We start from the raw sequence: 17,984 nt of genomic DNA on the forward strand, positions 1-17,984 counted from the left end.
TTCGCACTGCTCTCAAAGGCGACAGTCATCGCCACTCTATTGTTTTCTTTTTTCAACCCTGTACTAACAACAACTTCGCACTGCTCTCAAAGGCGACAGTCATCGCCACTCTATTGTTTTCTTTTTTCAACCCTGTACTAACAACAACTTCGCACTGCTCTCAAAGGCGACAGTCATTGCCACTCTATTGTTTTCTTTTTTCAACCCTGTACTAACAACAACTTCGCACTGCTCTCAAAGGCGACAGTCATCGCCACTCTATTGTTTTCTTTTTTCAACCCTGTACTAACAACAACTTCGCACTGCGTTCAAAGGCGACAGTCATCGCCACTCTATTGTTTTCTTTTTTCAACCCTGTACTAACAACAACTTCGCACTGCTCTCAAAGGCGACAGTCATCGCCACTCTATTGTTTTCTTTTTTCAACCCTGTACCAACAACAACTTCGCACCACTTTCAAAGTCGACAATACCAATCATACTATCTTTCTTATTTTATCACTACTGAAAAATAAAAATAAAAATAATAACCATATAATCAAACTTCAGCACTCGGAACCCATATACTCTATTCTTTTATATCTGAAGTGACATATACTACTATTCTCAGAACTGTCTTTTTACTTTCGCATGCACATGATATCTATATACTTATACCTTCAACACCTTCTTCAATGAAAATGACCCCATCCTATCACACATAATTTTTAAAAATTCTTACTTTTAGTATATCTTTAAATATCCAGTTCTAGACCAAACAGCCATTGTCTAACACAAAGTCCTGCCATAGTAATCTCTCTTTATAGATGCACAACATAATCCTCAAACCTATATTTTAAAAAAAAAAAAAGAAACATATATTTCTTATACTCTGTACTCTCATTCTTCTTGTCCCTTTCACTTCAAACAAATTAACTTGGTCTCTCCCTACTCGCATATCTTATTTATTTTAATATCTTTAAATAACTAAAATAAAATATGATTTATTATTTATTATATGTTTATATAGGTTATGAATTTATTATAAGAGAGATGTGTGTGTGGGTAGTCGATGTGTGAGTAGTCGATGTGTGAGTAGTCGATGTGTGAGTAGTCGATGTGTGGGTAGTCGGTGTGTGGGTAGTTGAGATAGATATATTTAAAGTGTGTGTATGCAGCCGAGGCATATTTGTGTCTGTAGTTGAGGTGTGAGAGAAAAGGGGGCGTTGTGGGTGGGGGGTGCCATAACCAGTGGTCATATGGGAGAGGAAAAGTTTATTTTCTAACAAATCGCAAAAACTATAATCATTTATAGTTTTGAGGTAATGCATTTGGTAATCCAAAGGTTTCTCTAAAGTAATAAGGTAAAGATAAAGTTTTCGCATCCGTAGTGCGGATGCGATGGTCATGCATGAAATAACAGGTTTATCGTAAAAAAAAAGCCTGGGTAACCGCCCAAGTAAGTTTGTTTGTTTTGTCTAAAAAAAGTATATAATCATATGAAAATCAAAATAAACCAACCAAAAATAGAAAGCAAAGCACTTTGATACTTTATACACGATACTCTACAGTTAACTAATAGCTTGTGTTTTTTGGTTTATATCTTTGTTCGTGCAAATAATCAAGCCTTTTGATATTTCATATTAATATATTAGTATATATAATGAATTCCAATATCTTATTTTTATCTAATTCCAAAAGGCTTTATTTTAATAATGAAAAAGGCTGGTACTATTATATTCAATAATTATATATTTCTTTGCGATTTTTTAAATAGTAACTCGACTGAAATATGTCTATAGCTTGTATCATTTATTTCCTATTCAATTTTTCAAATATACTCTTATTTAAAACTATTTAAACAGCAACTTAAACAAATAGATATCTTTGGCTTGTACCATATACTTCTCAAGCAGTTTATTAAATAGTTCTGTGCAAGAATATATATATTTCGGCTGCAAAAGATTTTGATTAAAATTAAATCCGATCCGAGCTATAAGCAACAATATGGGGTTTAATACATCTTTATAACAGTTTGATCCACTGGATATTTATGGATCAATTAACACTCTACTTCCTTTAATTCGCTTTATCTCTTATTTTCTTTTTATTTATAAGTCTAATCCAAGTTGATATATATCTATATATTATCAAGTTATTTTAAAATGAATTGTGTTCATATACTAAAAGTTACTCTAGGACTATATATATATAATCTGTTAGTATATTTCAGATGAGCTCTTACACCTACCTTTTTTCCCTCTTTAATACACACGCACACACTTGGGGATCTGTCTACCAGTCAATTGGCTGCACTGGTACAATATATACGATATTGTCTATTTCTTTTTATATCTTTTTACAAACTAAGGGCTCTAATCGACAATTCGGACAGCACGCACTTTTTTGTAAACTGGTATTACTGATCGGTGGTGCAGACACCCTTTGTGTACCCACAAGTGAAAGAATCATAGCAGGGTCCATTGACAGGGATACTGTTACCCATACGAAGGTTTAAAGACCGTATGGTACTCACTTACAATCGTTGAGAGAGGACTGTGTATCCAAAACCCCTTCACTGTGCTGTAACCAAAACAAAAAAAAATCTTTTTAACGATGGCTTGAATCTTCTTTCGACATTCCGCCATCCCAGTCGAGGATCTTCATTCCTGTTGGGGATCGTCATTCATATTGTATTGCAACTCAAAGTGGACCGAAAGCGACGCAATACGAAAAGGAAGCGCACTCTTTTGAAAAATAAAATAAAAAATGAAATACTCTTTATTTTATCTTTTTGACGACTGTTCACTGTATATGCGGCTCTAACAAAAAATAAGCCCTTGGTCAAACCTTCGTGTCCCTATAAGCTTCGCACTGCTTTCAAAGGCGACAGTCATCGCCACTCTATTCTTTTCTCTTTTCAACCATGTACCAACAACAACTTCGCACTGCGTTCAAAGGCGACAGTCATCGCCACTCTATTCTTTTCTTTTTTCAACCATGTACTAACAACAACTTCGCACTGCGTTCAAAGGCGACAGTCATCGCCACTCTATTCTTTTCTTTTTTCAACCCTGTACCAACAACAACTTCGCACTGCGTTCAAAGTCGACAATACCAATCATACTATCTTTCTTATTTTATCACTACTGAAAAATAAAAATAAAAATAATAACCATATAATCAAACTTCAGCACTCGGAACCCATATACTCTGTTCTTTTATATCTGAAGTGACATATACTACTATTCTCAGAACTGTCTTTTTACTTTCGCATGCACATGATATCTATATACTTATACCTTCAACACCTTCTTCAATGAAAATGACCCCATCCTATCACACATAATTTTTAAAAATTCTTACTTTTAGTATATCTTTAAATATCCAGTTCTAGACCAAACAGTCATTGTCTAACACAAAGTCCTGCCATAGTAATCTCTCTTTATAGATGCACAACATAATCCTCAAACCTATATTTTTAAAAAAAAGAAACATATATTTCTTATACTCTGTACTCTCATTCTTCTTGTCCCTTTCACTTCAAACAAATTAACTTGGTCTCTCCCTACTCGCATATCTTATTTATTTTAATATCTTTAAATAACTAAAATAAAATATGATTTATTATTTATTATATGTTTATATAGGTTATGAATTTATTATAAGAGAGATGTGTGTGTGGGTAGTCGATGTGTGAGTAGTCGATGTGTGAATAGTCGATGTGTGAATAGTCGATGTGTGAGTAGTCGATGTGTGAGTAGTTGATGTGTGAGTAGTCGATGTGTGGGTAGTTGAGGTAGATATATTTAAAGTGTGTGTATGCAGCCGAGGCATATTTGTGTCTGTAGTTGAGGTGTGAGAGAAAAGGGGGCGTTGTGGGTGGGGGGTGCCATAACCAGTGGTCATATGGGAGAGGAAAAGTTTATTTTCTAACAAATCGCAAAAACTATAATCATTTATAGTTTTGAGGTAATGCATTTGGTAATCCAAAGGTTTCTCTAAAGTAATAAGGTAAAGATAAAGTTTTCGCATCCGTAGTGCGGATGCGATGGTCATGCATGAAATAACAGGTTTATCGTAAAAAAAAAGCCTGGGTAACCGCCCAAGTAAGTTTGTTTGTTTTGTCTAAAAAAAGTATAGAATCATATGAAAATCAAAATAAACCAACCAAAAATAGAAAGCAAAGCACTTTGATACTTTATACACGATACTCTACAGTTAACTAATAGCTTGTGTTTTTTGGTTTATATCTTTGTTCGTGCAAATAATCAAGCCTTTTGATATTTCATATTAATATATTAGTATATATAATGAATTCCAATATCTTATTTTTATCTAATTCCAAAAGGCTTTATTTTAATAATGAAAAAGGCTGGTACTATTATATTCAATAATTATATATTTCTTTGCGATTTTTTAAATAGTAACTCGACTGAAATATGTCTATAGCTTGTATCATTTATTTCCTATTCAATTTTTCAAATATACTCTTATTTAAAACTATTTAAACAGCAACTTAAACAAATAGATATCTTTGGCTTGTACCATATACTTCTCAAGCAGTTTATTAAATAGTTCTGTGCAAGAATATATATATTTCGGCTGCAAAAGATTTTGATTAAAATTAAATCCGATCCGAGCTATAAGCAACAATATGGGGTTTAATACATCTTTATAACAGTTTGATCCACTGGATATTTATGGATCAATTAACACTCTACTTCCTTTAATTCGCTTTATCTCTTATTTTCTTTTTATTTATAAGTCTAATCCAAGTTGATATATATCTATATATTATCAAGTTATTTTAAAATGAATTGTGTTCATATACTAAAAGTTACTCTAGGACTATATATATATAATCTGTTAGTATATTTCAGATGAGCTCTTACACCTACCTTTTTTCCCTCTTTAATACACACGCACACACTTGGGGATCTGTCTACCAGTCAATTGGCTGCACTGGTACAATATATACGATATTGTCTATTTCTTTTTATATCTTTTTACAAACTAAGGGCTCTAATCGACAATTCGGACAGCACGCACTTTTTTGTAAACTGGTATTACTGATCGGTGGTGCAGACACCCTTTGTGTACCCACAAGTGAAAGAATCATAGCAGGGTCCATTGACAGGGATACTGTTACCCATACGAAGGTTTAAAGACCGTATGGTACTCACTTACAATCGTTGAGAGAGGACTGTGTATCCAAAACCCCTTCACTGTGCTGTAACCAAAACAAAAAAAAATCTTTTTAACGATGGCTTGAATCTTCTTTCGACATTCCGCCATCCCAGTCGAGGATCTTCATTCCTGTTGGGGATCGTCATTCATATTGTATTGCAACTCAAAGTGGACCGAAAGCGACGCAATACGAAAAGGAAGCGCACTCTTTTGAAAAATAAAATAAAAAATGAAATACTCTTTATTTTATCTTTTTGACGACTGTTCACTGTATATGCGGCTCTAACAAAAAATAAGCCCTTGGTCAAACCTTCGTGTCCCTATAAGCTTCGCACTGCTTTCAAAGGCGACAGTCATCGCCACTCTATTCTTTTCTCTTTTCAACCATGTACCAACAACAACTTCGCACTGCGTTCAAAGGCGACAGTCATCGCCACTCTATTCTTTTCTTTTTTCAACCATGTACTAACAACAACTTCGCACTGCGTTCAAAGGCGACAGTCATCGCCACTCTATTCTTTTCTTTTTTCAACCCTGTACCAACAACAACTTCGCACTGCGTTCAAAGTCGACAATACCAATCATACTATCTTTCTTATTTTATCACTACTGAAAAATAAAAATAAAAATAATAACCATATAATCAAACTTCAGCACTCGGAACCCATATACTCTGTTCTTTTATATCTGAAGTGACATATACTACTATTCTCAGAACTGTCTTTTTACTTTCGCATGCACATGATATCTATATACTTATACCTTCAACACCTTCTTCAATGAAAATGACCCCATCCTATCACACATAATTTTTAAAAATTCTTACTTTTAGTATATCTTTAAATATCCAGTTCTAGACCAAACAGTCATTGTCTAACACAAAGTCCTGCCATAGTAATCTCTCTTTATAGATGCACAACATAATCCTCAAACCTATATTTTTAAAAAAAAGAAACATATATTTCTTATACTCTGTACTCTCATTCTTCTTGTCCCTTTCACTTCAAACAAATTAACTTGGTCTCTCCCTACTCGCATATCTTATTTATTTTAATATCTTTAAATAACTAAAATAAAATATGATTTATTATTTATTATATGTTTATATAGGTTATGAATTTATTATAAGAGAGATGTGTGTGTGGGTAGTCGATGTGTGAGTAGTCGATGTGTGAATAGTCGATGTGTGAATAGTCGATGTGTGAGTAGTCGATGTGTGAGTAGTTGATGTGTGAGTAGTCGATGTGTGGGTAGTTGAGGTAGATATATTTAAAGTGTGTGTATGCAGCCGAGGCATATTTGTGTCTGTAGTTGAGGTGTGAGAGAAAAGGGGGCGTTGTGGGTGGGGGGTGCCATAACCAGTGGTCATATGGGAGAGGAAAAGTTTATTTTCTAACAAATCGCAAAAACTATAATCATTTATAGTTTTGAGGTAATGCATTTGGTAATCCAAAGGTTTCTCTAAAGTAATAAGGTAAAGATAAAGTTTTCGCATCCGTAGTGCGGATGCGATTCTAATAACGCATCCGTAGTGCGGATGCGATTCCAATAACGCATCCGTAGTGCGGATGCGATGGTCATGCATGAAATAACAGGTTTATCGTAAAAAAAAAGCCTGGGTAACCGCCCAAGTAAGTTTGTTTGTTTTGTCTAAAAAAAGTATAGAATCATATGAAAATCAAAATAAACCAACCAAAAATAGAAAGCAAAGCACTTTGATACTTTATACACGATACTCTACAGTTAACTAATAGCTTGTGTTTTTTGGTTTATATCTTTGTTCGTGCAAATAATCAAGCCTTTTGATATTTCATATTAATATATTAGTATATATAATGAATTCCAATATCTTATTTTTATCTAATTCCAAAAGGCTTTATTTTAATAATGAAAAAGGCTGGTACTATTATATTCAATAATTATATATTTCTTTGCGATTTTTTAAATAGTAACTCGACTGAAATATGTCTATAGCTTGTATCATTTATTTCCTATTCAATTTTTCAAATATACTCTTATTTAAAACTATTTAAACAGCAACTTAAACAAATAGATATCTTTGGCTTGTACCATATACTTCTCAAGCAGTTTATTAAATAGTTCTGTGCAAGAATATATATATTTCGGCTGCAAAAGATTTTGATTAAAATTAAATCCGATCCGAGCTATAAGCAACAATATGGGGTTTAATACATCTTTATAACAGTTTGATCCACTGGATATTTATGGATCAATTAACACTCTACTTCCTTTAATTCGCTTTATCTCTTATTTTCTTTTTATTTATAAGTCTAATCCAAGTTGATATATATCTATATATTATCAAGTTATTTTAAAATGAATTGTGTTCATATACTAAAAGTTACTCTAGGACTATATATATATAATCTGTTAGTATATTTCAGATGAGCTCTTACACCTACCTTTTTTCCCTCTTTAATACACACGCACACACTTGGGGATCTGTCTACCAGTCAATTGGCTGCACTGGTACAATATATACGATATTGTCTATTTCTTTTTATATCTTTTTACAAACTAAGGGCTCTAATCGACAATTCGGACAGCACGCACTTTTTTGTAAACTGGTATTACTGATCGGTGGTGCAGACACCCTTTGTGTACCCACAAGTGAAAGAATCATAGCAGGGTCCATTGACAGGGATACTGTTACCCATACGAAGGTTTAAAGACCGTATGGTACTCACTTACAATCGTTGAGAGAGGACTGTGTATTCAAAACCCCTTCACTGTGCTGTAACCAAAACAAAAAAAAAATCTTTTTAACGATGGCTTGAATCTTCTTTCGACATTCCGCCATCCCAGTCGAGGATCTTCATTCCTGTTGGGGATCGTCATTCATATTGTATTGCAACTCAAAGTGGACCGAAAGCGACGCAATACGAAAAGGAAGCGCACTCTTTTGAAAAATAAAATAAAAAATGAAATACTCTTTATTTTATCTTTTTGACGACTGTTCACTGTATATGCGGCTCTAACAAAAAATAAGCCCTTGGTCAAACCTTCGTGTCCCTATAAGCTTCGCACTGCTTTCAAAGGCGACAGTCATCGCCACTCTATTCTTTTCTCTTTTCAACCATGTACCAACAACAACTTCGCACTGCGTTCAAAGGCGACAGTCATCGCCACTCTATTCTTTTCTTTTTTCAACCATGTACTAACAACAACTTCGCACTGCGTTCAAAGGCGACAGTCATCGCCACTCTATTCTTTTCTTTTTTCAACCCTGTACCAACAACAACTTCGCACTGCGTTCAAAGTCGACAATACCAATCATACTATCTTTCTTATTTTATCACTACTGAAAAATAAAAATAAAAATAATAACCATATAATCAAACTTCAGCACTCGGAACCCATATACTCTGTTCTTTTATATCTGAAGTGACATATACTACTATTCTCAGAACTGTCTTTTTACTTTCGCATGCACATGATATCTATATACTTATACCTTCAACACCTTCTTCAATGAAAATGACCCCATCCTATCACACATAATTTTTAAAAATTCTTACTTTTAGTATATCTTTAAATATCCAGTTCTAGACCAAACAGTCATTGTCTAACACAAAGTCCTGCCATAGTAATCTCTCTTTATAGATGCACAACATAATCCTCAAACCTATATTTTTAAAAAAAAGAAACATATATTGGGCTTATTATAATATTTTAATTTTTCAACTAAATTAGCTACTAATATAATATATATTATAAAAGTACGGTGACATCAAAGACATATCATGAAAACCATTAGACAGAGCAATAGAGTAACCATGTCATATTTTGCAAGCACCAACAGTTGTGTCGGAGATATACATTTTTATTTTTGTTCAACCATACTTATATTTAGGTTATGTGGTAAGCGCTGTTACTACTTCAAGCCAGGTCCGGCGTTCAATTCTCAATAGAGTATATGTTTGGGTATTTTTTGGTTTTATATATCATGATAGAATCTTTTAATTTTTTTTAAAAAAAAAATTAGTAAGATTATATTTTTGAGTGATTAATTATTCCATGTATTATGCGAGAACAATTAATAGATTAGTATTATCTTTATAGTTCTGGCAAATGTTCTGTTTTTATACTAATCATACAAAATGATTAATATATTAAATAAAGAAGCTATAATAGTTATTGCTTTATTCAAGCATATTATTTTCAGTCGCAACTCTCAACAAAATAAAGATAAAAATTTTCAAAATCTGACTTTTATATTAATCAAGGTAAAGCAAGTGATAGAATCTCAAAAAAGTAATAGATTTGATTGCTTCATAGTTTAAATACCAAGTTAACAGTAAAAAAAAATCATTTAATATTTTCACTTTTATATTTTTTTGTAATAAGCATTTATTAAAGACAATAGCATTTTTACCTCTTATTTTTCTCATTATTTTTTCTATTTTTAATATTTACTTTTTATTGTATATGCAAGTAGTCACAATTTTTTTTCAGAATTAGAGGTAAATGTTTGATCACTTGGTGTGGACAGACTAAAAGCTCAAAAAAAGACCAAAATTAATTAAAACTCTTGCCCAATGATATGACTTAAAATTTGTTCTTCTTTTGCACTTTTTTTGAACTTTTAGTCTGTCTACACCAATTTTTTTTTGTTCTGACATCATTTTATCACATAGATGAATATGTGAGCAAAGACATGCATTGTTTATAGATTAATTCAATTTTTTCTTCTTCTCCTAATATATATATATAGTTATTATATTCTACTCGGACAGCAAAATTCGATTCATTTTAACTTTCTACCAACCTGCCCACTATACCAAATCCCGGCGGCCATCTAATCGTAGCATGATTCAATCTCCGAAAAAATTCTAAAGACCGACAATGCGCCTCTAATGTCACTTTTCTGTTACTCTTCTTTATTAGCTATCGATAGAACCAAAAAGCATACAGATACAATCAGTAGAAGGTGAGAAAAGTAGAATTTTACGAATTTTTTTTTGGTAAAATATTGATTTCTTGAAAAAAAAATAAAAAAAAAATTAAATATTATAAATGCCGACTGAAACCTGTTTTACTTTTATTTTTACTCTCAATTTATCTATTTATTTTACTGTTATACTTTTGAATGATATATAGCTTGTTAAGGCGTTCTACATTACAAGAATTATATATGTACAGAGAAGTTATATTTATATAATAATAATTCGCACAACTACTTTTATCAAGCAATAACATGTCGATTTTTTCTTCCTTTTTGTTTCTAGAAATTCCGATGAATCTTAGAAAAGAAGTAAATCATGGAGCTGCGATTGTGTGATGTCACAAGAGAAAATCATTTGGCTCTTCGTACGGGATTGAAATCAGAGAGATCCAAACGAGATCTCAAGATCTTTTAAGCTTCTATAGATTTAAGCAAAGAATTTATAGGCCGTGGATTACTAAAAAGAAGACAATAATAAAGAGATAATGTTGTCTGAAATTACATATAATCGTATTTGAACATTGGTGTGATTAACTAGTGCACCTGAACAATCACTCAACGCCCAATATTATCAGAGATATTGCGGTTGAGACGAATAGATAAAAAAATTGTGTAGGTGTACTAAGGACTAGTGCCTTTTGACATAATAAACTATCTGGATAAGTTAAGCAGTTTGAAGGAATGAAATAAACCCTCTGTGAATACAAGAAGAGTAAGGTAAACTAACAAAGCTAGGCAATACATTATCAGTGTAGAAGAAAAATGAAAATCTTGAGTAGGATTGGGTCATGGGACCAAGATACACAGCAATACCAATAAAATGTAGATTTACTACAAATATCTTCTGGTTTATCCAGAGAGAGAGTGTATGGGTGCATAATAGCTGCTATATCTGATATTAAATATGTGCACGGATCACTCTTGACAGGATCTATTGTTGAAGGATACGAACGGAACCGTTTTTAGCATGTAACTTGGGTGTAGTACCAATGCCGATTTGAGAAATGTTTGGTTCCGGCTATTGAGGTAAATAGCTTGCCAGATTCCACAGGTTAAATCAATAGTGAGTCATTCATATTTTACACTGGTGTCGTTTAACCGTCCGCGGTCATGTTTTATATATGTAAAAAAATCATATATTTGATACAGGGGAGGATCAAAGGGGTTGAACTGGATGCTGAGCGCTGGGACTTTAGGTAAGTTGTTCCGTGTGCTAGAGAGTTGCTCAAACATGTTTTATTGGCAATTATTCTGCATCAACGGTCTAGTAATATTATTAAAACAAGGCAAAATAAAATACAATACAATAGTAATATATGTAATATAAGATATCAAATTCAGCAATACCTGTTTATGTTATAGAGTAAATTGGTTTGTATGTGTGTGCAGGATGATATTCCCAGAAGCGTTGTATTTGTTATTCATGATTAATATTACTATTTAATCTACACTTTGAGGTTTGCGTTCTTGTTGATATTGAAACGTAGGGAGTGGTGGGTTCGGTTTCGACCATCATGCCAATGGTAACAATAATTGTGACGTAGACAAACCCCCTAACACCCCCTCTTTCTTCATTTGGGATTTATCACAATCCCTCTTTTAGCGTCTTGTATTGACACATAGGGTACTTGTAAGAGGTATTGTAACTCATTACAATACTACTGCGAGGAGGGCCATTCAAGTTGGACAGTATTTACACCCGGGTTACTATCTAGCACAGGTTCTATATTCTTAATGGATGTGTGGTAACGATGGACAGTAAACTACTTCAAGAGGATACGTTCTCGAGACAATAGATGTGCACTCCAATAGTTAGGATGAGTCAAATAATATTTATTTGACTAGGCGTATAGGGATGAGAATCAGTTATCAAAATAATAAAATGGGAAAAGTGTTTTTAACGTGGTAAAAAGAGATACTTCATTCATTTTCATTAAACTTCATATATGGGTCTCCTCTGCTTCTTCCTCTCGCTCCTCTCATCTACACTTCGTTCTCCTTTCTTCTTCAAATTCATTCTCCGAGGAGAGGCGGCCGCCAACAACCACGCACACGTTCACAGTATCCATATCCGTTCTTCCATTTTTTGATACATTACCTCTTTTGATTAGGGCACATTTTCTACAACGATCCCGTCAGTATTTCTTCCTTGTTGTTGTTCAACCTATACTTAAACCTATAGAAAGATATACTATATTATAGTGTAGTATAGTATAACGTATTAAAATAAAATTAATAATGAAATATTTACTTTTCAGAGAGGACTGTCTATCAAAAATCACCTTCACTGAGCCACAAGAGAATAAAAAAAATTCTTTTTAACGATGCCTTGAATATTTTTTTTACCTACCTCATCCCTTTCGGGAATCCTCAGTCAAACCCCCATGCCTAAATTGACTTTACAAATCTACTGTAATCGACACCAACCTCACAACGCTACCAAAACAGACACCAGAAACCTTAACATATTTATTTTCTTTTTCTTTTTTTTTACACGTACCAACATCAACTTCAAAACTCTATCAAGATTGACACCGCCAACCACTATATTCAATTCTTTTTTTGGGCATACCAACACCAACACAAAGATATCAAAAGTTGCACAGAGAATGAAACCATTCATAATATTTTTTTTTGTAATATGTATTGGAGGTAATGTATTTAAAGGCGAAAAAGCTAGAGAATAGCCAAAGCTGATTTAGCTTCGAATATTGTAATGTCTAATGTAGATGGAACTGCTATATGATTAAGGACAAATTCAATATCAAGAATAAGTTGGAAGTGGCCGCTCGATATGGATATCTAGTGTGTGGCATTGGCTACGCTGATTGAGCGTATGTATGATCTATTAGGTTAAATATATGGCGAATAAGGTGTCTAGTTCAGGGAATATTTCCTGGGTGGCGACGAGGACGACGAAGATAGCCCCGTGAGTAGCCATATACGTATGCATAGCTGACCTTCAACTGTTAATACGCTATTGATTTAGATACTAGCGCTTCAAAAGTGATGGTGGTAGCTATAATGATTGAATATTAGAGATTGAGTGGGATCAGTTTCGTGGCTCATATTAGCATGAGGAGGATACTGAGAGGATATATCCAGAGGTCTGCGATATACAATACAGTGGATAATCTAGTGGCTGAATTAAACATACCCGAAACTAACAAATAAGCTAAAGTATGCCGAGTTGCTAATGTTGTTAATTGGGATAGATGATGAGCAGTAATAACGTTATGCTAGTGTTATGCGATTCCTTGCAGCCACAGGATAAGTAGCGAATGTAAGTACGGTAAGGCCAAGCTGTAGTTAAAAGAGGCAGTAATTAAATGTTCAGAGAGTCTTGTTCACCTCTATCCTATGAGGAAACGTGGAGCTCTGATACTTGTCTTGACTGTGAGTACTAGACGAAAGCAAATTACGTTATTTAAATTTTCAAATAGCACTGTATACGTTTAGTCTATAATGGAGGCAAAAACTTGATCCTTTAAATCAATTGGAAATACACTACTGAAATGAAAACATTAATAAAAGAAATAATTTAAAAAATACTTGTATATCTTTAAACAATGATGGGGAGCACAAATTTGTTACTTGATCCTTGATATCAAATACATAAAAAAGATATAGGTGTCGGTGAATTTCTCAAAAGCCTTTTATATTTTTAACCAGCTTAAATTATTTGGCTTCAACTACACATATACTTCTTATATAAAGCAAGTAGTACTGAGTGGTCAAAAATTGTTGTATACCTAGAATCCATACCTAAAACTAAAGTTTTAATGTTTAGCATTAAATATGACTGTAAGGTCCTATAGAAACAGCATAAAGTAGTTATTGAAACAAATACATATGCAGGTATATGATACTCGAGCCCGAAATCTTGATCGTTGGGCTTGTCTGTTTAAAATAATATACAAAAATAATTTGTAGTAATATATCCAAAGAAACTGGTATACCTGTAACCCTTGATAGAGATTGAGTTTTTTAGCGTTGGGTTTTGCTGTCGAAATAGTAAAAAAAGACAAATAAAAAAAAGACAAATATAGCTGTGGCCCACAATAGAGAGTAGAATACTGATACCTGGTATCGGCTGTAAAAAAAATTAGTAAATACAATTTTCAGTGAGAAAATTTTAAAAACTCCTCCTATGTCTTTAATCCTTAATAAAGAATAGAACCATGATAATTGACCTAAACTACGAAGAGAAAAAAAAATAAGCAAATACAAGCATAATTCAAAGAAAAATGGGCAACTAAACAATGTATACCTGTAACATATGAATAAGAGTTAAACAATAATCTTTGACACCAACTGTGAAATTATAAGTATTTATAACCATCAGTGAATAGATTCACAAAGAGACTTGTATACCTACGGCCCATGATGTAGAGCAGAGCCATAAATTTTGGACTTGGCGATTAAAAGACTAGACAAATAAAAGCGACAAGTATTAACTGCTTAAAGAGTCATGTATACATATAGCCCAAAATGGGCAGCGGAATATTGATCGTTCGCCCTGGTGGTAAATAGACTAAAAAAAGAAAGCCAACAATAAGTATATGTTCAAAAAGAAATATATACCTGTAATCATGAATAAATACTCAAAACTTGATCGTTGGCTTAAAATATAAAAAAAAAAGCTAGACAAAATAATAGTTGATAGCTAAATACTAAACGAGACATGTGTATCTCATACCCTGGATGTATGGTGAAACCTTAATCGTTGGTTTTGACTATGTCAAGATAACTAAAAACAACAACCAGTAAGTAGATGCTCAATATATATATACTGGAGAACTTGGACGGGCAACAGAGGCTTTATAGTTTGGCTTTGACTGTGTAAACACTAGAATAATCTAATTGATAGTAAGAAAATATTTAAAGAGCTTTGTATACCTGAGGATTTTTATGGAGAGTGAAACCTTGATCGCTGGTCTTTGCCGTAAAAAGTATGGGAATATACAGCTCAAAGAGACTTGTATGTCTATGACTGTAGGAAAATGTCGGAATATTAATCGTTGGTCTTTACTATGAAAACACTAGAAAAATACACCTAATAGTAAGTAAATTCTCGGAAATATATATATACCTATGGTTGGAGATGTAGGTCAAAACCGTGACTGTTGACATGAGCTGTGAAGATTCTGGACATATAAAACAGGCTGTAAGTAAATGGTGTAATAAAGATGTATGCCTGTAGCCCTGGATGGAAATCGGACGCCTAATCGTTGGTATGAACTGTGAAATTACTAGAAAAATTAAAACTGATAGTAAGAACATATTCCAATAAAAAAAAACTTGTATGTCTATAAGCCTTGATGGAGACTAGAGCCGTGAGGGCTAGCATAGAATGTAAAAAAGAAAAAGAAAAAAAAAGATCAAATAGATAGAATCAGTAGTAAAGTAATATTTAAATACACTTATATATCTAAGACGTTGAATTAATAGCAGGATCTTGATCGTTGACCAGGACTCTAAAAACGCTTGATAAATGTCATTGGCTGTAAAAAAGTAATCTAAGAATCTTATATACCTTTACCCAATAATGTTGAGTGGAAACTTGATAATGACCAAAGACTTGATCAATGGACTTGAATGTGCAAACGCCAGAGAAATTCAGTCGATATTAAAAAAAATCAAAGATACATGGATATCTTCAACCCTTCCCGGAAAGCTGAAGCTTGATCGTTGGACTCGGATTTAAAATACTAATCAAATGTAATCGATAATAAATAAATGTTCAAAATAAACGGTGATACCTGTGGCTCATGGTTGAGAGTAGGAAATTTATCCCTTGACCTATATATTAAAAGCAATAGGCAATAGCAGCCGGCAGTCCTAAAAGGGCAATTATACTTGAATGTCTGTGAACCTGGGTGGAGACTAAACTCTTGAACCTTGGTGTGGACTATGGTATGACTAGATAAATATGATGGATGACAGAAAGATATTCAAAGGAGGGTGTACGCCTGTTACCTCGACGAATAGCAGAAACTTGATCATCAGCGTTGACTGTAAAATTATTAGACAATTTCAACAAGCAATGATTAACTATTAAAAAAAAAGCATATATACCTTTTACCCTAGATGAGCAGCGGAATCTCAATTAGTAGCCTTGACTATGAAAAGACTAGACAAATATAGCAGACACCAAGCAAATGCTCAAAGAGGTATATATACCAGTAACCCTGCATGAACTATGGAATCTTGGGTGTTGGCCTCAATTGTGAAAAGACTACCGAACTAAAGCTGGTAATAGGTAAATACCCAAAGATACTGGTATACCTAACATCCAAGAAGGAGAGTGGCATCTTGATTGTTGGCCTTTTCTGTGAGTAGACTAAAGAAACACAATTGGCAGTAAGTAAATACTAAAAAGTGGCAGTATATCAGTGATTTTTGACGGGGATTTGAACCTTGACTGTTGAATTGAACTGTAAAAAGACTGCTTCAAACAGCTATCAATATGTTAATGGGTAAAGAAAGCCACTTGTATCCCTGTAAATCTATGCGGAAATCGGGCTCTTGATCTTTGGTCTCGACTGTATAAAGTCTGAATAAAGCAATTAGTAGTAAGTAAATGCTTAAAAAGGCATGTATACCTTAACCCTATTTTTTGAAGTGCAACCTTGATTCTCGGCATGGACTGTCAAAGATTAAAAAGATTCAACCAGTGAAGAATAAATGCTAAAATGTGCGTGTGTACCTAGAACCTTGAATGGATAGAAAGAACATGATCATTTCGCCTTGACTATGTAAACGCTAGGAAAATCTAATTTTTTAGTAAATTGCTTAAAGATTCTTGTATACCTGCGACCTTTGATGTAGAGCTGAGCATTGAACGCTTGCTACGGAGAAGAAAGGGTTAGAACAAAACAACTGATAGTACCTAGAAAGTCAAAGAGACTTTTATACCTGTGAGCCCAAAAGAATATCAAAGCTTTGATCGTTGGCTTCGGCTGTAAAAACATTATGCAAATATATAGTAAGTAGATTTTTTGGCAGATTTGTATACCTGTCCCCCCCGGATAAACAACTCATATTAATTGTGGGCCTTTCCTGTAAAAAGACTAGAAAATATAATAGCTAGTAAGTAAAGGTTCACATAGTCATGTATACCTTTAATCCTTAATGGAGATTAAAAACCCGATTGCTGGCTTAAACTATAAAAAAGCTAGACAGAATAATAAGTGATACGTGAGTACTAAATGAGACCTGTATACCTCGGGCACTAGGTAGATAGTAAAACTTTGGTAATTCAGTTTGACTAAATAAAAATTACTCGAAACAACAAGCAGTAAGTAAACGATCAGGTATGTACATATACTTGTTACCCTAGAGGACAGTAAACCTGGATCGATTGGCCTTGGCTGTGTAAAATTAAAAAATAATAATTAATTAATTAATAAATAGTAAAATAATACTTAAAAATATTTTTTAAACCTATGGCCTTAGATGGAGAGTAGATGCTTATTATTTAGCATAGACATTAATGAAATTAGAAAAATCAAACAAGCGTTATGCAAAGGCTAAAAGAGAATTGTATACCTGTAACCGTGGATGAAGAAGAAATCCTTGTTCTTCGACCTGGGCGGTGAAAACACTAGACAAAAAAAAAACAAGCGATAAGTAGAAACCCAAAGAAAAGTGTATACCTGTCATACTGGATGGAGATCGGATCCTTGATGGTTGCCCTTGACAGTAAAAACAATAGACGGATAAAAAAAGCCAATAATCAACGGCCCAACGAAAAATATATATCTGCAAGTCTGGATGAATATCAAGTCCTAGTTCTTCGGCCTAAACCGTATAGGCACTAGACATATAAAACTAAAAGTTAGTAAAGA

The 17,984-nt window shown here is 33.4% G+C and overlaps 5 protein-coding genes across 5 annotated transcripts; all 5 read right to left on the minus strand.

The window, feature by feature from the left end:
- Window positions 1-422: 422 nt before the first annotated feature.
- Window positions 423-1,387, minus strand: PHYBLDRAFT_170124 (hypothetical protein; the record flags this gene model as incomplete). Its single annotated transcript, XM_018436254.1, has 4 exons — window positions 423-484; window positions 657-690; window positions 754-827; window positions 1,228-1,387. 4 exons carry the CDS (start codon window positions 1,385-1,387, stop codon window positions 423-425), a joined length of 330 nt encoding a protein of 109 aa, XP_018289483.1.
- A 3,904-nt stretch (window positions 1,388-5,291) lies between these two features.
- Window positions 5,292-6,753, minus strand: PHYBLDRAFT_170125 (hypothetical protein; the record flags this gene model as incomplete). Its single annotated transcript, XM_018436255.1, has 5 exons — window positions 5,292-5,375; window positions 5,709-5,758; window positions 5,931-5,964; window positions 6,028-6,101; window positions 6,528-6,753. The coding sequence occupies 5 exons, from the start codon at window positions 6,751-6,753 to the stop codon at window positions 5,292-5,294; spliced, it is 468 nt and encodes a 155-aa protein (XP_018289484.1).
- Window positions 6,754-11,065: 4,312 nt separating this feature from the next.
- Window positions 11,066-11,367, minus strand: PHYBLDRAFT_147208 (hypothetical protein; the record flags this gene model as incomplete). The annotated part of the gene is made up of 2 exons (XM_018431817.1): window positions 11,066-11,152; window positions 11,218-11,367. The coding sequence occupies 2 exons, from the start codon at window positions 11,365-11,367 to the stop codon at window positions 11,066-11,068; spliced, it is 237 nt and encodes a 78-aa protein (XP_018289485.1).
- Window positions 11,368-14,853: 3,486 nt separating this feature from the next.
- PHYBLDRAFT_159270 (hypothetical protein) lies at window positions 14,854-15,417 on the minus strand (the record flags this gene model as incomplete). The annotated part of the gene is made up of 3 exons (XM_018433956.1): window positions 14,854-14,884; window positions 15,034-15,102; window positions 15,227-15,417. The coding sequence occupies 3 exons, from the start codon at window positions 15,415-15,417 to the stop codon at window positions 14,854-14,856; spliced, it is 291 nt and encodes a 96-aa protein (XP_018289486.1).
- Window positions 15,418-16,511: 1,094 nt separating this feature from the next.
- PHYBLDRAFT_159271 (hypothetical protein) lies at window positions 16,512-17,271 on the minus strand. Its single transcript, XM_018433957.1, has 2 exons — window positions 17,053-17,271; window positions 16,512-16,985 (listed from the first exon to the last, which is right to left on the minus strand). The coding sequence occupies exons 1-2, from the start codon at window positions 17,176-17,178 to the stop codon at window positions 16,875-16,877; spliced, it is 237 nt and encodes a 78-aa protein (XP_018289487.1). The 5' UTR covers window positions 17,179-17,271; the 3' UTR covers window positions 16,512-16,874.
- Between the last annotated feature and the right edge of the window lie 713 nt (window positions 17,272-17,984).

This window comes from Phycomyces blakesleeanus, assembly GCF_001638985.1.
Source record: "Phycomyces blakesleeanus NRRL 1555(-) unplaced genomic scaffold PHYBLscaffold_15, whole genome shotgun sequence".
In the NCBI taxonomy this organism is placed as follows: Eukaryota; Fungi; Mucoromycota; class Mucoromycetes; order Mucorales; family Phycomycetaceae; genus Phycomyces; species Phycomyces blakesleeanus.

Excerpts from the sequence above, each read along its gene's own strand:
- PHYBLDRAFT_159271 (XM_018433957.1), bottom strand. The coding sequence starts at position 17,178 with ATGAGTTGTTTATCCGGGGGGGACAGGTATACAAATCTGCCAAAAAAT. Across the intron at positions 16,986-17,052 it reads ATATTCTTTTGGGCTCACAG|CAAGCGTTCAATGCTCAGCT; the intron begins GTATAAAAGTCT and ends TCTTCTCCGTAG.